The sequence below is a fragment of the Dromiciops gliroides genome, chromosome 3 (genome assembly GCF_019393635.1).
Source record: "Dromiciops gliroides isolate mDroGli1 chromosome 3, mDroGli1.pri, whole genome shotgun sequence".
NCBI lineage: Eukaryota > Metazoa > Chordata > Mammalia > Microbiotheria > Microbiotheriidae > Dromiciops > Dromiciops gliroides.
This window is the reverse complement of record NC_057863.1, coordinates 381,283,445-381,307,544: the sequence shown is the minus strand read 5'-3', so window position 1 is coordinate 381,307,544 and position 24,100 is coordinate 381,283,445. Positions and strand designations below refer to the sequence as shown.

The following is a 24,100-nucleotide window of genomic DNA, read 5'->3' as shown; positions in this document are numbered from 1 at the left end:
GGGACAGAGACCCATTATACATACTCCAGCAAAACCACAATAATTATAATGTTAGTAAGAGCTAAAATTTTATAGCACTGTAAGGTTTGTAAAGCACTTTGCATAAGATTTATCTCATTTGATTCTCCTAAAAATACTGCAAAATAGTTAATATAGTTATTACTACCTGTTTTACAGATAAGGAAATAGATTCAAAGATGTGACTTGTATATTCACATTCTACTGAGCTACAGAAAGGATATGAACTTGTTTCTACCTACCTTCAAGACTAATATTCTTTGTGCCATACGCTTTGTGCTTATAACATGTGAAAGTACTTAAGATACAATTAAAAAGTTTTTGTGAATTTTTATGAATATGTGGGTGGGCAAAACCTAGTTTATCACATCTTAAAAACTGCTTAGGATATAAAAAGAAAAAAACCAGCATAAGACACAATTCAAACTTTATTTGTGTCCTTAAAACTGAAGGGGAAAAAAATGTCTATGCCATATTAGATGATTTTTTAAAACCTAAAAGAGTAATTTTTCACGCAGAAAAGTAGAAATTAACACATAGAAATGAGCAAATTTCAAAATATACCACTTCTATAGAAAAAAGAAAGACTCCACTAACAGTAGAAAATAAGATCACTCAGATTTAGAAACCCTTCCCATCAACTTTAGCCTTTCATAAAACTATAGATTTTGAACCAAAAGGTACCTTGCATGGCAAGTCATCTAGTCCAACTCTATCATTTTTTTGGCTGATGAAACTAAGGCTTATAAAGGTTAAGTCATTTGCCCAGTCTCACAGGTAGTTACAGAGTTGGCATTCAAACCCAGGTCCTCTGACTCTATTCCTGCCATTTTATGATGGAAAAGCAGGTTTTTCTATTGGCTCCCATTGATTCGAACCACTGCTTTGACAAAACTGATTTAGATAGTCAAAACTTAGTGACAATACAAATAAAGTGACTAAAATGTCCACATCCTTTGAATAACAAACTCCATTACTAGGTTTATAGCCCCAGAAAGATATAATAGGAAAGGCCGAATATACACCAAAATATTTAGCAGCATTTATTGTGTTAGCAAGGAATTAGAAACAAAATAGATATTTGTCTATTAGGTATGACTAAACAAACTGTAGTATATGAATGTAATGGAATATGACTGTGCTGTAAGAAATTATGTGTGATGAATACTGTATAAAGAAACATGGGAAGATCTACATGAACTGATGCAGGGTAAAATAAGCAGAGTTGAGAAAACAATACGCAATAACTATAACATAAATGGAAAAAAAACTATACACCAAAAAAATCAAAAGTGAATCTGACAAAATTATACAGATTAAGCAGTACTTAAATGAAGAGATGAGGACACTCCCAACCAATCCCTCTGTGGGTTAAAACCCCCCACAAGTTTTACATAAGACCAAAAAAAGTCCATTTTTGTATTTTTAAAATTATTTTAAATTTTAAATATTTTTTTCCTCTTTAAAAATATTTGTTATCTGGGATGGCTCTCTGGGAGAAAGAAAGATACTTGGAATAAGTATGATGATATAAGAAACAGAAGACATCAATAAAAACTTATTGAATGACAAATATTTAATAAAATGTCCAAAATAAAATTCAAAGTACACATTCTATAGGCCAAAAAAATACAACACTGTTCATAATATTTAAGACACCAATTAAACAAAAACATTCAAGCAATGTTTAGTTCCATTTGAAAATGGGTGTGCCTATTTTAAACACATTAGGCCCTATCTATGTACAGATGAAAAAGAGCAATTTAAAACAATGTTATAAAAATATTATTTTAATAACAAAAAAATCTTTTAAAACTCAGATTTTTCAAAACAAATAATCAATTGTTCACTTAATTAATAATGGAAAATAATTAGGTTAAAGAAATCATATAAGACCAATGCTCGTCCAATCAAAACTCAAACAGTAGTTTGTAACAAACCTATGTCCGTTCAATCAGGATTTATTAAGTACCTAATACAAAGTTCCCAGTCCTCAAAGAGTGGATTTCACTCAGCAATATTTATTAATTACCTACTGAATACAGAATGCCTAAGCTAAGGGAGAATAAAAAAACTTAAATAAGACTCCTGCCCTCAAGGAGTTTATAGTAGATAGCTAGGCGGTACAGTACACAGACTGCTGGAATTGGAGCCAGGAAGACCTGAATTAAACCCTTAGTAGTTGAGTGATCCTGGGCAAGTCACTTCAACCTTTCTTTGCCTCAGTTTCCTCATCTGTAAAATGGAGATATTAGCACTGTTTATAGTAATCAAAATAGTATATAAATATCAATAAACACATTACAGAAGTGCAAATAAAGTGCTATTAATAGTTTAAAGGGAAACCCAAAGATATTAATAAAAATTAATTTAAAAAAGAAAAACAATATTCAAGGAGGTTGTGAGTGAAGGGTGGGAAAGCTTATTTCTTTTTTTCCTTTCTTTCTTTTTTTTTTTTTTTACTGAGGCAATTGGGGTTAAGTGACTTGCCCAGGGTCACACAGCTAGTAAGTGTTAAGTGTCTGAGGCCGGATTTGAACTCAGGTACTCCTGAATCCAGGGCTGGTGCTCTATCCACTTCACCATCTAGCTGCCCGGGAAAGCTTATTTCTAATGTAAAGAATTGTGAAGTTTCATTGAGTGGCATTTAAAGTTGTTTTCAGGGAATTCACCAATGAACTTTAATTTTAAGGAAACATATAAAGAAGACAAAGCAGCACAAGCAACTAATGTTTTGAAAGTACAGCTCAAGGTGAACTGAGTCTGGAAAGTGATATAAAGTATGTTTGGTTTTTGTTTTTAACCGAACTGAGGAAAAGAGGAAGATCAAAGAAGGGATAGGATGGCCACTTAGCGTGAACTGGACAATAACAATACCACCAGAGATAAAAAAAACTCAACCTTTATTTTGCTTCTATTTTCTCTGCCAAGGAGAAAGAACAACTTTTGTCCTGGAAAAGGTTCAACAAGAAATAACTAGTAAGTAGTTGATACCCAAGATAGACAAGGAGATAATAAGAGAACACCTAGTTAGTTGCTCTTCACAAATTCAGTCACCTAACCCAAAAGAATATCCTAGCATACGGAAAAGAACCAGCAAATCTGCTGACTTAAGTCAGTGGTTTTTGAAAGACTAGAGAAGAGTGAAGAACTCTACCAAAGCAGACAGCACCTTCACTAACTTCTCATTGTTTTGAACAGAGACCCACCCCTCCATTCAAATTAATCTCCTTGGTGTGCCAACAGGTCACACATTACTGATAGGTCAAAGGGTTGTCAGAAAGCTCAAATGAGGTAATGTATCTTAAGAACATTGAAAACTTTGAGAAGCTATGTAAACATCACTATTATTATTATCTCTTCTCCCATTCCTCATAGAAATCATATTCCTGAAAAGCTTTCCTTTTCACCACAATTTATGGATCTCCCATGACCCTGATCTAGTTCTATCTACTATATGAACTCTTCTCTATCTACTCCAGGCCTCACCTATTTTCCCATTCTCTGAACTCCTAAATACTTTATGCCACAATTAAATACTTAGTAACAACTACCATTTATTGTTTGTTAGATGTGCTAGAGTCCATATTAGAAGTCAGGAAAACCTAAGTTTAAATCCTATGCCTCTGACACCTTAAATTGCTTTGTGTCTCTAGGCAAGTCACTTAATTCTCTCAGCATCATTTTCCTCATCTGTAAAATGGGAATAATATAACACATATCTCAAGGATTTGATTGTGAGGATCTAATGAAATAATACAGGAAACATTTTGCAAACCTTAAATAGTTATGTAAATGTTAACTCTTATCATCTACTCCCCAACTAGATCATATGGTCCTGAAAGTAAAACTGTAAACCATTTCAAGATTTCGGTTTTAAAAGTGCAGAAAAAAATAATACTGAATATTAATACTAATTGCACTTGCCTTAAAAGGTAAATTTAATGACTTCTTTGTATATGTATTCAATTATTCTCCCATAGTAATAGTCAAAATATGTTTTCATATATAAACATTATAAAAAGGTATGAAGCTCCAAGAACTAGTCTACCAAAATTTACTTAGTCCCTACTGTGAGTAAACATTACTTTGAATACCCCACCTAATGCCATTAACTGGTTCTAAGAAAAGATGACTTTAGATCCAATAGCAATATAGGGGAAGACTTCGTTTCAAAGTAACAATGTTACATATGGCAAATACAATTCAGGACGGTTAAAATTCTAACTAAAAAGTTTTTCAAAGTTTTTACAAAGACCTGCAACTCATGGCTAAAACACAGAGTCTGCTGCCAGAAATATACCACTTATGGATAAGAATCTAAGGAATTCAATCTGATTCAACAACTGTTTAAGTTCCTACTGTGTGTAAGTTACCAAACTAAGCAATGAGGATACAAAGACAAAAAAATTCAAATCCCTGCCACCAGAGTTTACAACTTAGTCCCATAAAACAAAGCAAGGTTGGGGGTGAGGGAGGTGAGGGGGTAAAGGGGAGGAAGAGATCACAGGGCTCCAGGAAAAGCTGAAAGGAAAGAATCCACTAAGAGCTGGGAGAACTGGTCTTTGTTTTTGTCCTTCATTCTTGAAGAGGACCATGACATCAAAAAAGTGATGACATGGCTTGCAAGTGAATAGCACTTAAGTGAGGGAGGGCTGTGCAAAGACACCACCCTCACTCTTTCCTCCACAGCCACCTAGGTCCAGTGGAGAGATACAGTGGAAAGATCAGGATGACTGAAGATGGCCCCGGATGCAGTGGGAGACCTTACTTAAGAGTATATACCATGTATGTATGAAGAATGCTTTGTGGAAATGAAAGGAGGCAGAGAAATGACATGTTGAATTCAAGAAAGAGCTTGCCTGGGATAAATAGTACATGAAGAAGAGTACTGTGACATAAGGTTAAAAAGCTGGAGGCACATTTTGAAGCTGAATTATGGGAAAAGTGACTAAAATGTCCATATCCTTTGAGATCCAAAGATTGCACAACTAAGCATATACCTCAAGAAGGCTAATGATAAAGGCTAATGAAAAGCTCTATATATACATAGCAATACTTTTTTTTTTAGTCTCAAAGAACCAAAAACAATGGTCATTGAAAGGCTAATGACTAAAACAGTTGTAGTACATTAATGTGAAGGAATTACTGTACTGTGCTATAAGAAACAATGACAATGGGCAGCTAGGTGGCGCAGTGGATAAAACACAGGCCCTGGATTCAGGAGGACCTGAGTTCAAATCCAGCCTGAGACACTTGACACTTACTAGCTGTGTGACCCTGGGCAAGTTACTTAAACCTCATTGCCCCACCAAAAAAAAAAAAAAGAAAGAAAGAAAGAAAGAAAAAGAAACAATGATACTGATAAATATAGGAAATAGGAAAATTTACATGAATTGATGGGAAAGTATGTAAGAATCAGGAAAATATCTCTAATGTCAATGGAAATAGAAAAATAACAACAAAGCTTGGCCCAAAGAGACATGAGAAAGTATTTCCTTTCCTTCTGCTTCAATGCATGAGGGAAAACATAGGTGAGGAACACTAGAAATGTTAGATTTTTCTGAAGTCTTAGTTAAGTTTTGTTGAACTGCTTTTCCTTTCTTTTTTTCTTCTTTATTAAATGGGATGGCTCTCTGGTAGGGAGAAGGCATCATTATCATTGGCATTATTTTTTTTTTAAACTCGAGAGGCAATAGAAAACAACAGAAGATTATGACAGTCCAACTGAGTGGTGATGAGGGCCTGAACTAGAATAGTCACCAGGTAAGTAAGGGGAAAAAAAGAAGGGATGTGAAAGATACTGTAAAGGGAGAATTTACAAGACTTTTAGGAATTGCTTGTCAATGAGTCCTAGATAATGAACCTAGGTGACTAGGAAAAGAAACAGGCAAATCTGAAAGATAGAACAAGTCACTTAACTTCTCTAGGCTTATATTCCTCATCTGTAAAATAAAGGTTTTGGATTTTAAATCTCCAAGATTCTTTTTCCAGCTCTAAATGCCACGTCTGAGTTTGAGTTATCAATGAGACATTCATGAGGAAATCATCCTGTCACATTTGTATATCACCTTAAAGTTTGCAATCTCTTTAGAATTTATATCATATTAGCCATACAATAACCCTGTGAAATAGGTCCTACAGGTTTTGTTATTCCAATTTTAGAAATGAGGAACCTGAGGCTCAGCAGTTAAATGACTTGTGCCCAAGGTCACACAGCTAAGTGTCATGGGTAGATGTGAATCCAAAGCAAAAGGGAGTTTGGAAATTCAGGACTAGAGTTCCAGGGATTAAAAAATTGGGAATTTAATTTGCAAATATGATAGAATAAAGTAAAGAGACCAAATGAAGGTGAGCATATAGGGGGCAGAGATTAGAGAAAGGGGGCCAGCTTGATACTAAAAAGCAAATATAGTACATGGGACCCTCCCATGGTTAAGGGAGACAGATATCCAGTGATATGAGAGAAAAATAGTTTAAAAAAAAAAAAAAACTTTTTCCCTTAAAAATCTCTTTACCTCTAGATCTACCTGTAGATGACAATCTCAAAAGTTCAGAAAATGTTTATCCCTAGAAAAACTACCGTTCGTATCTAGAGAAGTTAAAATCAATCTAACTAAAGGACCAGAACAATAACGGAAAAATGTTAAGCTTTACACTAGCAGATGGAAAGAATAGGGTAACTTTTTTGCAGGTGCTGAGGAGCTCAAGAGCCAGATCTCCCAGATGTCTACCCTGAACTTACATGCCCTCCTTTGACTTTCTCCAAGTCTTAAGAAGAATAGCAGCCAATGGTGATGCTGAGATTGCAGACACTGAGCTAAACATTTTAATCTCATAGTTGGGGTTCGTTCCCCTACCCCTCTACTTCCGACAGAATTTCAGAGTTGACAGGGACCTCAGAGCAAGAATCCTCAATCAAGCTTCCTAAAGGCTTTCAAAAACTAGAGAGAATAATTAATTTGATAATAATTACTAATAACAGCTAGCATTTATAACACACTTTAAGGTTTACAAAGCACTTGACAAATATATTTAATACAACTCACTCTACAAATATATATCATTTTTAACCTCACAACTCTGGGAAGTTATTATTATCCCCATTTTACTTGCTTGGAGGCTCAATATTTCCTGACTCCAAGTTCAATACTCTATCCACTGCACCACCTAGGTGATTTGAAGGCTGTCTTGCAAGAGACAGTTACACATAGCAGCAATGACTTTATCAGTAAATTAAATTAATAAAATATTTAACATTTCTGTGATATTTTAAAACTGGAGTAATCCACTAAGACTCCAACTGTGTACAAGGGCTAAAATGGGTTCAATTCCTAGGACTAGTTGAAAACCCTTCCTCACAGAAAAGAATCTTGTTTTAGTGTAAAATTAATTACAATGTATTAACATGTAATTGTGAAATCATATAGGTTAAGGAAATTTAAATGGATATAATGACTGCCTAAATTCTGCATCCTTGAACAAAGAGGCATGCAATTCCCTGGGGAAAAGATAAAATTGTCAAAGTCTCAATTTGTCCTTGGCAACCTCCTATAATCCTAAAATCCCCTTTTAAACTGGACTAATAATTTCATCTACTAATATAGATCTGCAACTTTAGTCTTAGACAGTTGCCTATTGCACAGAGAGGTTAAGTGACTGGCTCTGTCACAAAGCCAACAGATGTCAGACAGGTAGGAAAAGAACACAAGTCTTCCTGACTAAAAGGCCAGTTCTCTATACCCAGCCTTTCCAGTGCCCTATATTGCTCTAAAAACTTCCAATGCTGTACCCCCACCTCCTCCAACCTATCTTACCTTCTCAAAATGCACTCCTCCCCACTATAAAATGTTCTATTTCATCAATGCAGCTGGTGTAAGCTGTTACTAAGAAAACAATTCCACTGAATTATAATGCCCAAAAAGCTATCAGTCTGATAACCTTTCCAGCTTCATACCTGTACAAACTTGTATAAACTTGTATAAAAAGATATATACATACACACAGTGCTTAATAAGTCAGAGGAATCTGTAGTGGCATTTTAGTAAGTTATCAAAATAAAATGAAAATTTTACTCAATCTACTAAACTCTCGTGACCTATTCCTCTACTCCACCTCAGCTTATATAAGACATAGGGAAACCTTGATCTTGCTACCACATATATGTTCTACTTCCATGTGCAAAAACCCCTGAAATTCATTTATCCAATCACAATCTACTATCATTCCATCTCTCCCTATGCTTTAATTACTCCTAAATCTAGTTTCTGTCCTCATCCTGAGCTCCAAACCCTCCATCCCACAGTACTTTCCAAGGCCATTTGCTCCTGGCTACACTCTCCTTTTGAACTTTTGGTGAACCAGTTCAATTCAACACCATTCTCCACTCTAATCCTTTTGCTCTTTTGTCTGTTTACAGATAATACTCTACCAGACTCTAACACTCTATTACTCCCCATCTCATGCTATTAGTAACAGAGATGGAGAAGTTACAAAGCTATGACTGAATCCACTACAAATTTATATTATACAGTCTCCACTAGGCTAATCCTTCTTCTCCCTAAATGATCTTTTATCCCACTTGTTGCAGTGGCTTTTCTAAATCTCTTTTCTCCTCAAACTTCCTACTGCATTCCCTCCCTCCTCTGAATTGTTGCTGTCTCCAATATTTTCTTTCCTCCTTCTTCTGAGCCCAGAAGTCCCTGGTAATTGCCTGTAAATCCTATATTCAGCACAATCAGACTACAAAAAAAAGATATGCAGTTCAATTACCTACATCCAAAACCTATGAATCAGTGACCATACCACCTCTAAAATGTTAACAATGAAAAGTACGAACATTTCCAATCGATCACAGAATCAGAGATGCAGAGATAAAAAAGACCTCAGAGGCCACTTGATACAACCACCATTATTTTATAGATGAGGAAACTAAGTCCTTAGAGAAGCTAAGTGACTTGCCTAAAGTCATACAAGCATTAATAGTGGCAAGCTGGAATTTAAATCCAAGTTTTCAAGTTCATCCTAATTTTCACTATATCATGTTTTCTCTCTAATCTTAAACCACAATGGCAAATTCTCTTGGAAAAGGAAAACACTGCCCTTCTCTTCCTTTTCACTTTTTATTTCGTACCTCCTATCTAGAAGACCTTAAAAATAAGAGTATCCAACAGACAATCTGTGTTAATAAAACCTGACCTTACAGAACCATTCAAAGTTCATCATAAGGAATTTAAATTTTAAAAAGTTACTCGAGAATCTTGGATAAAGCCCAGAATTACACATTTGAAATTCTGCTTACATATCTGTTGTAATAAAGAAGCATACTGTTATGATGCAAATAAAAATGAATATTATATTCACAGAAGATGTGGTCATAATCACATCAAATTATTTTCTTAAACTAGTCACCCCAAATTCCATGATTAAGCATGATTAAGTTTCTCATATCTCTGATAGGCCACTGATACTACTGTCATTACAGCATCCTTAAGAAGAAACCCAAAGCCTATGGAAGAGTCGAAGAAAAACATGAGAGGAGAGTGGGAAGCCTCTAATAGGAAAATGAGGCACACTGTGAACCAGTATAGTACTCTCCTCAAAGTACTCCAGGATCCCAAAACAAAAATCATTCTACTGTTCTTTACTTTGTAGATTCATTATCACTTTCACCCAATAGATTCATTTTTTTGTTCAAAGCAATACCATAAAGCATTAATAAAGGAGCTGCAATGAGTCCTAAGAAATCACACTAACAAAAGTGCCTATCTTGAAGAACTGAAGTATTAGTCAATGTCATTTTATCTTTATAACCTTCTTCTGTTTGAGGGTGTCTACTTGAAAGATGAATAACAAAAAAAATTCAGATCAAAATTAAAGGTGTCGATTGTCTTTATTCAAACTGCTCCTTTATAAATATCCTTCATTATACTGTATTAGTTATTCCTACAGTATTAACTAGCAATGGCCAATTTAACTAACATTTAGTTGTAAAATAACTTCTAAATGTTCAAACTGGTAAAACTATTCTAATTTAACTCAGGAGATCAAAATTAATAAAAAATTAACCTAGTGGTGAGTAGGCTCCCTATATGTTCTATATTTATACTAAAACTAGGTCTAAAGATAATGAGATTTTTAAAAATAATTATTCAAAATGGATAGTCACTCATTACACACTTGACCTACAATTTTAATTGTTGTTAGGAATACCTAAAGTAACTACAAATAATAGTCATGCCAACATTAGGTTACCTTTAAATTTTCATACAATACAGCATTTTGAAAATTGTTCTTATTCATTTCACACTGCCTATTAACAGATGTATAGGATGAAAAATTCCAGTAAATTAAAAAATGATGAGACTTAAATCTTTGGGATAAACAGTACTTTTGTCTGAATGTCATGTTTATTTTTAAAGTAGTCTGTCCTGGAATCCACAGAATGTTGCATTTCTTATTACTAAGTCTTCTGGGAATTCAACATTCATTTTTCATTTGCACCATACAGTATGCTTCTGTATTACAACAGATATATAAAACAGAATTTCAAATGTATCATGCTGAGCTTCAACCAAGCTTCCTTTTTCTAAATGTAAATAGCACCAACTACCTAGGCAAAAATTTCAACTACTATAAAGTTAAAAGTTTATGGAAAGAGGCACAAATGATTTTTTTTTAAACCTTAAGAAATTCATATTAAACCAAAGCTATCTTGAAGAAATTATACTATAAGGCATCTTCTATGCCTTATTTCATCTGTGAAACAAGACTGGAAAAGATGTCTAAGGTCCCTTCCATCTCTGAAAGATTATAATTCTATTAGCTATTAGTTACATTCACAATCTACTGAACCAAGGTTCACAATTTATAAATAGTTAATGGCATCTTAACACCTTTTACTGTGCCAGATGCATTCATTGTTGGGAAAAAATACAAAACATTTTTTCTATATTTATATATCTGTGATTGCATTCAAAAACTCTATTACTTAAATTGACAGGAAAAATCTTACAGCATTAACTTTACAGAAACATTAACTTTCTTTCTATTATATAGAGTTTTACGGTTATAAGGAATCAAAGCTTGGAAGTACTCCTTTAACTCCCCTCCCTCCAACTGGAGGTCACCCTGCCACCTTCCCCAAACTATCCTGCCCTTTCTCTGTTGTGGGACAGTTGCACATTCTCCCAACCTTCTTGAGGATGGAGGCTTTATTGTTTTTCATCTCTCTACCACAGTCTGTATAGAACTGACAGTTAAGTATTCAATGAATTAAATTGCAGATTAAGTCCTAAATCCAGAAGAATGAAAGAAGTGTGTCTTCCCTTTCCCTCACAGCATATTCACATGAGGTGGTGTAGTGGATAAAGCACTGGCCCTGAAGTTGGGAGGACCTGAGTTCAAATCTAACCATTTACTAGCTGTGTGGCCTTGGGCAAGTCACTTAACCCCAACTGGCTCAAACATCCAGGGCCAGTTGTCCTGATATATATCTTGCCACTGGACCCAAATGGCTCAGGAGGAGAAAGTGAGGCTGGTGATTTTGCACCGCCCTTCCTCACTTAAATCCAATTCAGTGTAAGGCATGACATCTGTCAAGGTCCTCTTTGAGATCGAAGGACAAACAACAACAACAAATCTTATAGCTCCCAACTCCACAATACATCTGTTCCCCTTTCTCTGTTCATGTTGTCACCATCCTAGTTCAAGTCTTCCTAGCTGCCCTATCCCACACAGAACCAAAATACTCTACCTAAAGCACATGTGATCTTGCCATTCTCCTGCTCAAGAAGCTTCAGTGGTTCCCACTGCCTCTAGGTTAGCATGAAATCCTGTTTGACATTTAAATCCCTTCACAAAATAGCTCTAATTTACTTTTCAAGGCTTATTTCATATCACTCCCTTTCATACACTATGTTCCAGCAAAGTGACCACCTTGCCATGCCCTGAATCCAGCATTCTAACTCCTTACTCTCTCTGCCTCTGCACATATACACCTTATTTCATATACACCTTATTCTGAACCTTCTCTCCCCTCTCACCACTACAATGTTTGGTTGGGTCAAGCACATACTGAACAAGCACCTCGTTAAACTTATCATTCAAAAGAAATTTTTTTGAAGAAGAGATAATTTAACAATTCATTTAAGAAAAATCAAATGGTCAGTCAAACATTTAAGTGTCCACTATGTTCCAGGCACTGTGCTAAGTGGTAGGGATACAAAAAGAAGAAAAAGACAGTCCTTGCCCTCAAGAGCTCACATTCTAATGGGGCAGCAACAAGCAAATAAATATGTACAAACAAGCTACATATAGGATAAATATGAAATAATTTAGAGAGGGAAAGCACTAGAAATAAGAAGAGTTGGGAAAGCTGGGATTTTAGTTGAGACTTAAGGGAAATCAGTAAGCAGTGATGAGGAGGGAAAGCATTCCAGTCATAGAGGGACAACCAGAGAAAATGCCTGGAGCCAAGAGATGTGAGGTCATGAAACAGCAAGGAAGCCAGTTTCTCTAGATCAAAAAATAGTATATAGTGGAGAATAGGTGTAACAAGACTAAAAAGGTTGAAGGAGGCTACGTTATGAAGGGCTTTCACAAACAGCATTTTGTATTTGAGCCTGGAGACAAGAGAGAGCCCCTGGAAATTTTTTAGGTTTTGTTTTTTGTTGTTGGTTTTGTTTGGGGTTTGGGGTTTGGGGTGTGGGGGGATGGGGGGATATTTACATAGTCAGACCTGCTCTTTAGTAGAAATCACTTTGCCAGCTGGATGGAGGATGGATTGAAATAGGGAGATTTGAGGCAGGCAGATGTGCCTGCAGGCTATTGGAACAGCCCAGGCTTTAGGTGATGAGGATCTGTACTAGAGTGAAGGCACTGTCAGAGGAAACAAAGTTGAAAAGATGAAATTTAAAGGCCTTGACAATAGACTTAATGGGGGGGGGGGGGGGGGGGAGATAGTGACGAGTCAAGGATGAAACCTAAATTTCGAGCTTGGGGGAATGGGAAGATGGTAATGCCCTCCACAGTAACAAGGAAGCTTGGAAAGGGTGAGGGTTTAAAGGGGAAAATAGTAAGTTCTCTTCTAGACATTTTGAGTTCAAGATGTCTATTGGGCATACAGTTCAAATCTAAAATGTAGCTGAAGTTGTGAGATCAGTTAGGGTGGAAAAGGTAGATTTGTGAAACATAAACATAGAAATAATTAAATCCATGGGAACTAATGAGATTATCAAATAGTATATAGAGAGAAAAGAGCCCAAGATAGAACCCTGTGGGACATTTTTGGTTAGAAAAAGCAAAGGTAACAGGAGTTGCTTACTGCCCAGACATTCAGCTGCATGGGCAATCCAATGAGTTAATCTATCAGTACATCCATATTGGATAGTCACTGTAGAAAAACAAGGAAAGGGCCAATAGATAATTAAATAGGAAAAAAAAAATTTTTTTAAGGCAAGCACTGGAGCAGCTAGGTGGCGCAGTGGATAGAGAACCGGCCCTGGAACCAGGAGGACCTGAGTTCAAATCTGACCTGAGACACTTGACACTTACTAGCTGCATGACCCTAGGCAAATCACTTAACCCCAACTGCCTCATCCCCCCCCCCCAAAAAAAAGAAGCAAGCATTGAAATACTTTTGGGAAATTGTACGATACTTTCAATGATAAAAATCAGTCAATCAAAAGGTATTTATAAATCACTTACCATGTGCCAGGCACTAAGGATACAAAGGCAAGATCAGTCATTTCCCTTAGGCAACTCATATTCTAATGGTAGAAACAACATGTAAATAGCTAAGTATATACAAAATATACACAAAGCTGATGGTGAGAAACCTCAGGAGAGAAGGAAGTAGCTACTGAGGGGGCCCAGAAAGAGCTCCCGTAGAAGGTGGGATTGGAGGTATAACTTGAAGAAAGCCAAGGAAGATAAGAGTATGTAAGGAGGGAAGAAATTACAGGCAAGGGGACCAAGCTGTGCAAAGGCACAAAGACAAGAGATGGGTCTGGACAGGAGATGGGTCTATCATGTATGAAGAATAATGTATCTGGCTTATAGACTGCCTGAAGAGGAGAAAAGTATAAGAAAATTGGAAAACTTAGAAAGGGGTCAATTTTAAATGAGTTGTAAATGCCAAGAGAGGCTCTTATATTTGAAGCTACCATATTGGGGAGTTACTAGAGTTTAATGAGTAGAGAGATGACATAGTCAGACCCAAATCCTTAATGGAGGATGGACTGGAATGGGAAGAAACTTGGGACAAACTGCTTTCCAATGCAAAACCCACATTTTCAAAACCAGTATTTTCCCATTTATGTATATATATATATAAATTTATATATATATATATATATATATATATATATATGGCTTCAAAGAAGGCATACCATAGTCTCTTCAGTTTTGGGGGGGGGGGAATTTTTTGGTGGGGCAATGAGGGTTAATTGACTTGCCCAGGGTCACACAGCTAGTAAGTGTCAAGTGTCTGAGGCTAGATTTGAACTCAGGTCCTCATGAATCCGGGGCTGGTGTTCTATCTACTGCACCACCTAGCTGCCCCCCATACCATGGTCTCTGAAGAAAAACTAAGGTGACCCAAAAAGCAATGGAGAGATGACACATGGTGGGTTTAAGTTAGCATATTATCAACAGTTGTTTGTACATAAGGAAATGTGATTTGAAAAGGAGGTTGAAAGGGTTGTCCAGCCATTATATAGCTGAAAAAGAATAACAGATGTTCAGCCTAATTATGTCACTGACACCCATGGACTACTAAATGATCTAGAGCAGATCCTCTAATGAGTATTTAAAACAGACAAAAATCATTCAGGATAAGCTGCATTCGACATTACTGGAGGAAGTAAATATGTAAGATCAAAGGTCCATTGAATTATGCTGCCTGGAAGAACTAAATTTAAAATAAAACAAATAATCCAGGAATCTCACTGGTCCTCACGTTTAATTGCTTTATTAAGGAACTTATTCTTATCTCTATGCTTCTAACTATAATCTATATAAAAAAATGCCATTTCTGGACTTTCAAGAAATTGAGGGTAAATTTTTTCATAAGAGTTCTTCAAGATACTTCCAACACTGATACTTCTCTACACTGAGTCAGTTACTAATACTCTGAATCCAATGGGGGAAGTACACTCCTTTTATCTTCCAAATTCCTAGACTTTGTATTTCTTTTGGTAGGTGGTTTGGAAATTCTGCATCCGGAGTAAGCATTAGCCTATCAGCAAAGCTAAACCTTTATCCAGGGCCTATTTTCACATATGATTACAAAATGTAAAATGTGTACCTCAAATTCCTTCAGTCTACCTGATTCTACCTAGCTATTATATCCAGGCTTTAAATCTTGTGATCTTTGATTAAGCCTCAGTTTACCGCTTTGCAAAAAGCATCCTCCCCACCATGTTCTAAAATCACAAAATCCTTTTTACCATATATAATCCATCACCAAGCACTATTTATTTTTGGCTTTATATTTTCTCCCAGATTTATTCCTTTTCTATTTCCTCTGCCACCATATTAACCAGGCCTTTCCTTTGTAGCATCTCTCTGATTTACTATGAATATCTGTCTCTCTCCCCACATCCAACTCTCCCTCCCATCCCATCCAATCTTTGCACACTTCTGCCATATTAATCTTCCTTAAGCTCCACTTTCATAATGTCAATTGTTCTCTCAAGTGCTTATGAAGACCCTACATGATCAGACTCAGATCTTCAACCTGGCAATCAGGGCCTTCTGTCAGATTTTCCAACAATATACACTCTTCATATCAGTTACTCCCCTCACTGAGTAGACCAACTCTTTCCTACCTTATCTTTGTTCACAATTTTCCCTTGAATTTATAAGTACCCAAATCCTTCAAAGGTCAACCCAAACCCCTCCGCTATCGGAAAGTCTTTCCTAACTACACCAGCCAACATCTCCCTTCCATATTCCCATAATACTTACATGTAGTATACATTTCAGCAAGAAACAATATCTCAAAGAGCATTATGTGTCTTATCTTCCCATTAGGATTGTAATCTTATGGGAAAAGTGTTATTAGATGTATTTCACCTCTTCAGAGAAATTAGAAGTATTAAGCATAGAGCACAGACCCGATTCAATTTAATTTTACAATTAATGCCACTTTTGCCAGCTGTGCAAGCACATTTTTGCATGATTTGCAAATACCAAGTTACTTACATAACTACATTCTAAGGAAGATATATTATCAATTTAAAACTCTTTTCCAAAATTCTATTCTTTCATTTAGCAAAACCAAAAAAAGAAAGTTAAGTCCTGGGTCACAGTAATAGATATTCTGAGGAGTCACACATCTAAAATATCAAAGCCCCAAACACTGCACGATTTCACAGAATGTCATGGAAGATTGCTCCAATCAAATTAAGTCTCAAAAAGCTAAAACATTATACCCTTAAAAATAATTATGTTTTGATGAAGTAAAATAGTACAATTGCAGTCTAATGGTCATCACTAACAAAAAATTTCAAAGGAAACACTTAGAATTCTATACAAAAAAAGTTGCTTAAGTGAGCTCCAGAGTAAAGTAGTAATGTTCATTTATTAAACATATACACAATCTAAAATAAATCTTTCCACCTAGGGTGGAGGAAAGAACCAGAGATTATAATGAACTAGAAAGGGTGTCTAAATCCATGAATATAAGCTCCTAGAGAACAGGGGACAAAACTCTAAACTTATTTATATCCTAACTGGTGAAGCAACTACAACAAACACCCCAGGTACAGATAAGGACTAATAAGTACATTTAATGATGACAACAAAAGGGACTACAAATCCTTCAGTCCTTTGGGATGGAAGGAGAGCACATGACCATTCATTCAATAAACATTTACTAATGTTTACTACTAATCTGTATTATGACTTTTGGAAAGTTTAACTGTTTATCGAACAGTGGCCTATTCCAACAATTAAGAGTCCCATAGTTAGGAGACAGCATTCTGGTATTGTATCCAATAAAAAAAGATTTTACTAACAATTTTTAAATGATGTGACAAAATCAAAAAGCAAAATTTCATAATTAAAACTGATGATATCTAAAACAAGGGGAAAAGGAAATGTTATTTTTTTAAATGTTGGAGAACCTTGAATGCATACAGGAAATAATTTAAAACTTTACCATGTGCTACAGTTCTAGGAATTTAATTCTTATCAATTAAACTTTGGGAAATTGAAAAAAAAATCAGCCTCAGAATGGAGATAGTTTTATGTTCTAATTTCAATCTACAACAAAAAAGTACAGGGGGCAGCTAGGTGGCACAGTGAATAGAGCACCAGCCCTGGAGTCAGGAGTACCTGAGTTCAAATCCGGCCTCAGACACTCAACACTTACTGTGTGACTTTGAGCAAGTCACTTAACCCCAACTGCCTCACTTAAAATTTTTTTTTTTTTAAAGTACAGAAATTTAATTTTACTATTATGCAGGATGAATTTTCTTTTTCCGGGTGGTTTCAAAACTTATCATTGTAAAAGATAAAATTTGAGGCTGGTCTGAGGCCTGGCTGCTTATTTCTTAATGTAGAAGGTCAGAGTTACTTCTGCTTAAAGTTCCCGATTTTTAATTGTTAACAATAAGGGAAAAATTAAAATTAAAAAAATTAAAATGAAGGGGCTGGGCTTGTTGGCACAAGTCTGTAATCTCTGTTATTTAGGGAGGCTGATGAATGCCTTGAGTACTGGAGTTCTAAGCCCCAATAGGGCCAAAACTGATGGACTGGGGGGCCAAACTAAGTCTGACACCAACATATATATATATATATATATATATATATATATATATATATATATATATTTATATATTATCTCTACATTAGAATGTAAACTCCTAAAAAAAATTAAAAATTTAAAAAAAAAGAATGTAAGCTCCCAAAAACAGTAAAGGCAAATACAGCCTTTCCTTGTATCTCTAGCACTTAGCACAGTGCCTGCCACATATGTGCTTAATAAATGGCTGTTGATTGACCAATATGGTGAACTCCCAAAAGTGCAAGGCCTCTACACCACCTAAGAAGGGGTGAGGCAATCCAGGTCAGAAACTGAACAGGTCAAAGCTTCCAAGATGGTCTATTGTAGGATAAGGCAATGAATGACCCCTACATTCCATCTTAGAAGAAAGAGAAACCTAGTCTCCAAAAAAAAAAAGAAAAATTGGGGGGGTAGAGAATGGGGAGAAAAACAGAACTTTGTTGGAACTAGTAACTTTTCTGAATCTTGTCAACATTTTTCAGTCTCTAAAACAAGTCATCTCTTTCCTTTTGTCATACAAGCTTTGACAAACTGACATAATGGAAAGATGGATTTGATTCAGTATGTTCTATTTCTATTAAACGGGATAAATTTAATTTTTTAAAAAGTATCTAAAACTTGCAAAAATATTACAAAATAGGCAAAATCTGCCCTTGGGAATTCCTTTTTAAAAGTGTCTTCAAAATGCTTGTTTTATGTTGCATTTCAGCAGGGTCTTGTCCTCAGATGAAAACGAAAATGTGAAAATAACAAGGTTTTCTACCTCCCATGGGGAGAAGACACAAAGAAATGAATCTCTAATACTATGTCAGACACCTGAGGTAGAATAGTTGAGCTATTTTTGTTCCACTCACATTCACATTCTGTTCCACTAGGCCAATACCTACTTTCTCTTGTCAAATATTAGCTAAACAGTAATAATACAAAGGACACACTGTCATTTAAATAGTATATTTATAAAAATAATATCCAGATAGGGATATTGTACCTTGGAGTGAGAAAACCTAGATTCAAGTCCATGATTTGTCACAGGATCCTAGAACTAGGACTGAAAGGGATGGTTAGTGCTTTAGAGGCTATTTTGTCTAGCCCCCTAGTTTACAGAGGTTATTGGATCCACTACCTTTCAACTATGTAGGGATTCCTTTTTGTATGATTTAGACTAGGCGGTTGGTTCAAAATCCCAACTCTCAAATTCTATGAGGTTAAATGTCTTGTCAGAAATCAAGCAGCTAGTAAGTACCATAGATGGGATTTGAACCCAGGACCTCTGACTTTTATAAAATATGTTCTTCGATGGAATTTGAACCCAAGCCCTCCATTTCCAGAATCATGGCTCTTTCTACCGTATCAGCTTCTCAATACTTCAGGGCAACTTCCCAAGTTTCAGAGGAGTTGCAAATTTGTGTTGGAGAGAATTTGACACTGGGTATTCCAATAATGATGAAAATAGAGTTGTACCTCAATCCACTCCCACCAAAAAATTACTTAAATAAAAAAGCCCTTTGGTTCAAGCTATTAGAACTATTGAAAAGTTATATGAGCTGAGTCTGGAAATGATGGATCATCCCATCCCACCCCACCCCATGTTCCCTCCCCTCTACCCCCAGAAAGTTTTCAAACAGAAATAGAATGACCACTTGTTGGACATGTTAAAGAAATTCCTTTCATCCAAGGATTGGATGAAATGGTGACTGAGATTCCTGCCAAATATGAATTAATCCTAATTATGCAGATTCAGAAATAGTTTTTCTAGGGAAAATCTTCTTATACATTAAATGTTAATTTTAAGTGTTTTTGCAATTCAAAAAAACCTGACCTTTTCTACTAGAAATACAGGTTAAATTCAAGGCTGTCCTTTGGAAAATGGGGTCATATGAGGACACTGAACTTCAGCCTCATTATACCAGCATAAAATAACTAAAAAACTATTACAAAGAAAATAACAAAAATGCAAAATTACTAGGACTATATCTAACTTGAAAATGCCATTGCTATTTCAAAATAATATGAAATGTTATAAAAATTGATAGTATTTTTCATTCTGAAAGATTTTATCAGAAAACGATAAATTCAGATACATATCTACTTATGTGACCACTGAAGTAAAGTTCTGTATTAGGAATTCTGCTGTTTCTTTCTAACAACAGTGTAACTTCTAAAACTGTCTTTAGAACAGACACTGTTGTGGAATATTAGTGTAAAGAGACCTTATATTAATATAACAGGTAGTACCTTATATAGAAAAGGGATAAACATTTTGCAACAAAAATAAAGTCTGAAAAGAAAAAATCTGCAAACCAAAACTTAAAAGAAAATGTTTGGGAATTAGAAGTCAAGTCAAGCAGATGAGAAATACTGTTTAATGGGAAACAGAAACGAACCTGCATTAAGATGACTGCAAAATAGCCTACTACTGGATCCAAAACTTAGTTGTGTGTGACCTTTAGCAAGTCACTTTACCACAGGGCCTCAGTTTTTTCTCTTCCATAAAATAGGGGCAAAACTACTTTGAACCATCTAGCCTCTGGCTTAATGGGGGGGAAAGGGTGCTGTGAAAATCGTGAAGCACCATATAAACAAATAAGTACAGCAAAAAGTTTATTTTTCTTTGAGATACCACAACTTATTAAAACTAAAACATGTTTAATACATAAGGTGTTCTGTAATACATTTTTTAAAAAACACTCACAATACTGGCCAGGTTTTCCAGATATTCTGAATTTTGTTTGGTAACCTACATGATACAAAATGAAATACTTCCAAGTTTACCACATTTATTGTAAAATCACCTAGACAACTTCTCCTTTTAAAAAATATTGCAACAGAAAGACTACAATTACTTAATAAAATGTTTTCTCGGTAACTTTTTCTGGGACAGAGATGCAATTTATTTTAATTCATAAAAATGCCTAACATCCGCAACTTAGCCTACCATGTATCTAAACTTGCTTAATTAAAAAAAAAAATCTAGTCGATTTGTTCAGGTTTGAAATCGAAAACTACCTTATAAGGATATAAAAGATTTAAAGCAGGAAGAGGCTTTGACAAAACTAAGGAAGTTGCTGCGCGCTTGCTCATTGAGGGACTTTTTTTCTTTCAGACTAGAGAAGTAACACATGACATCTTTCACTCTAAATTAAAATGTGACTTGATTCCCTTGAAAAATATGAAAAGGGAATGGAGCTACAGCGACTAGGTTGGAACGAAGAGGATGTTTAGAGCTATAGTGAGCGAGTTTTGAGGGGGGTGGGGTGCTGTTTTTCTCCCCTTAAACCCTGCTCTCAATTCCCATGAAGGAAGCGCATTCCTCCCTTTCCCCAACCCACACCCTGGGCATGAGTCTTGTCAGAGCAACCTTGCAAAACCCACAACGTGGGCTTGCCTTTTTTTTTTTCCCCTCCCCAGTCTAGTCCTCTTCCTCCGGTCCCCACCCCTCATGCTCTCCCCGAAGAGGCGGGAGGGAGGGTGAGAGAGCCAGAGAGAAATGGGTGTGGGCTTTTGATCAGAGAGAAGACCCTCCTCCCAATCTTTGAGAAGCAAGGGGGTCCCCATGTCTTCCAAGGCAAGAGGAGGGAATGGGGGAGGGGCAGGCCCAGAAAAAGGGGGTGCTCACAGAACCTGTTCACTGTACCCCCGATCCTGAACCCCAGAAGAGTGCTCGCCCTCCCCCCAATTTCCCCCTACACTTGCCCAGGGCCGAGAAGGGCGAGGTCAGGGGGAGCCGAGGGAGGGTCCCTCTCTACAGGGCCCCACCCCTCCCGAACCCAGCAGAGCCGGTGACTGACACCCCGACCGGCGGCGGTGGCAACTCCCCACGCCATTCATCTCTCCCCCCACACCCTCTCTCTTTCTCACACACACTCTCACCCACACACACACACCCTCGCCCCGCCATTTTCCCTCTCCGCCGGAGTTCCCCCCGCACCCCCTTCGGCGCTGCTCGGTCCCCGAGGGGGGCCCGTCCTCGCCACTCACCCGGTGCCACAGTCCACCACACAGGCCGGCAGCCGTCCCGCCATCTTCCGCCTCCTCCTGCTCTTGCTGCAGCCGCCGCCGCCGTCGGGTCCGTGCTGGATGCGGGGAGGACGGGGGGCTGGCGACGGGCGCTATCTAACCATCCACAGCCGGGCCGGCCTCGCGCTCCCGGGAGGCAGAGAGGAAGCTGGAGCAGCGGCAGCGGCGGGCGAGCAGGGAGGGAGGGCAGCAGCCTCGGCCAGCGGCTTCCACTTCCGCAACCCAGCCAGTCAGTCAGACCGGCAGTCTCCGCCCAGCCCTGCCGCCGCCGCCTCCCCGCTCTCTTGCTCTCTCTCCCCGCCCCACTCCGGCCCTCCCCCTCTACAACTTCTCCCCTCTCAATTCCTTTCTCGGAGAAGCCAAGATGGCCGCCGGCGCTGACGCCCAAGCCCGGCCCAGCCCGAAGGAGAAAGCTGCCACAGCTTCCTCCCACCCAGCAGGAGGAAGCCAAGGAGCATGCGCGCGCGGCGGAGGCGGTGGCAGCTTCCCCACCCAGGTTCCTGGCTCCGATCCGAACTTGCTCTGGCTAATTCAACGCCGGGTTTTCCAGGGGAGGCGGAGCTGTGAAGTCAGCAGAGGTCCTTACAAACGTGAGGAGGAGCCGCCTCCTTTTCTTACTCCTCAATTATTAGTTCTGTAGGTTGCGAGAGCTTCCTGGTGCGAGGCTGGTGCCAGCTACCAGGGTTGGCGCAGAGCCTTAAAAAGGCAAGGGGGGCGTATATTCTCTCAAGAATCCAAAGGAAAAAGTATTCCAATATAAAATCAGTAGCACGTGTCTTCTGTGACTTAAGTTGCTACTTCACAATGGGAAAAAGAATAAAGAGAGATTCTGGGTGGAAAAAAAACTGAGGCAAAATATGACAAACTGTATATTTTAAGTGTTTCATTGTCATTCGTGGGTTCTTAACCTTTTTTGTGTAATAGACCCCCATTGGCAGTCTAATGAAGCCTATGGAGCCCTTCTCAAACTAATGTTTTTAAATGCATAAAATAAATAGAATTACCAAGGACATGAATTATATTGAAATAGTTATTTAAAAAATTTAAGTTCATAGACACCCCTCCCCAAGTTAAGAACCCCTTTCTAGATATTCATCTGAAATGTTGTGGTCTATCGAGTACACAGGGTTGGACTCCTCACAAAATTGGGAACTTAAGACATGACAATGATGACGACGACTTCGACCAAGACAAAGATAAATTTCCTGTTGGAGTGAGTCGTCAGACCTTTCTGAAAGGGAATCTTTGTCCATATGAAGACAGAAAGGGGAGAGGAAGAGAAGCGCAAAGAAGAGAAAAAGTAAAGAAAGATGATTAAGCAAGCATTTTATTAATTGTCCACTATGTGCCAGACAGGGCGCTAGGCGTCCTGTATACAAAGACAAATGAAATCGTTTGTCTTGGAAGAGCCTACAATGTTCAAAACGGATGAGAGGTAATATGGAGGAAAAAAACACCAGCAATTGGCGTGCTGGGAAAGCTTTCATGTATAAAGTAGAGCTTGAGCCGAGACTTGAAGGAAACTAAGGATTCTGAGAGAGGAAGTAAGGAAGAGTGTATTTTCCAGGGCTGTGCAAAGGCAAAGAGACAGGAGACAATTGTTGTGTCCTCTAGGAGGAAAACAAAATAAGGCCAGTTTGGTTATACTGTAGTGTTGGAGGTTGGGGGAAGTGTCAAGCATTTAAGTGCCTCTTGATTGGGTAAGAGGAATGTGTAATAAGCCTGGAAAAGGTAGGTTGTTGCAAGGTTGTGAACAGTTTTAAATGCCAAATTGAAATTTATCCTTGATTCTAGAGGCAGTAATGAGTCACTGGAGTTTATTAAGTAGGAAAGTGACATCGTCAGACTTGGACTTATGGAAAATTTATTTAGAATCTATGTAGGGGAATGATTGGAATGGAAAGTGGAGCCAGAGACCAATTTAGGTACTCTTACAATAATTCTGGAGTGAAGTGAGGAGGGTGGTAGCCCTATGTGGAGGTGGTTAATCTTACTAGTATCTCAAAGTAGGCCATTAAGTTCCACAAATATTTATTAAAACACTCCTTGTGTGAAGATCACTGTGCTATTCTCTGGTGTAAATGGAAAGTTTAGATAAGAGCCGCCCCCCACACACACATCTTGGAGCTTATATTATAGTAGGGGGGGAAAGGCAGAAGCAGACTATGATATAAAAAAATTACATGATAAAATGTAGCCATTGGATGATCATTTATGTAGCAAATAACACCACTGACAAAGCAACCTTTGATTTTCTTAGGATATTTTGATGTG

General features: G+C 37.5%; 1 protein-coding gene across 1 annotated transcript in view; it reads right to left on the bottom strand.

The window, feature by feature from the left end:
- Window positions 1-21,981, bottom strand: part of ACTR3 (actin related protein 3) — a 60,569-nt gene extending 38,588 nt beyond the window's left edge. Inside the window, exon 1 of the mRNA XM_043993287.1 lies at window positions 21,788-21,981. Coding sequence (XP_043849222.1) covers window positions 21,788-21,831 — 44 coding nt within the window. The 5' untranslated portion in view covers window positions 21,832-21,981. The remainder of the gene's footprint in view (window positions 1-21,787) is intronic.
- Between the last annotated feature and the right edge of the window lie 2,119 nt (window positions 21,982-24,100).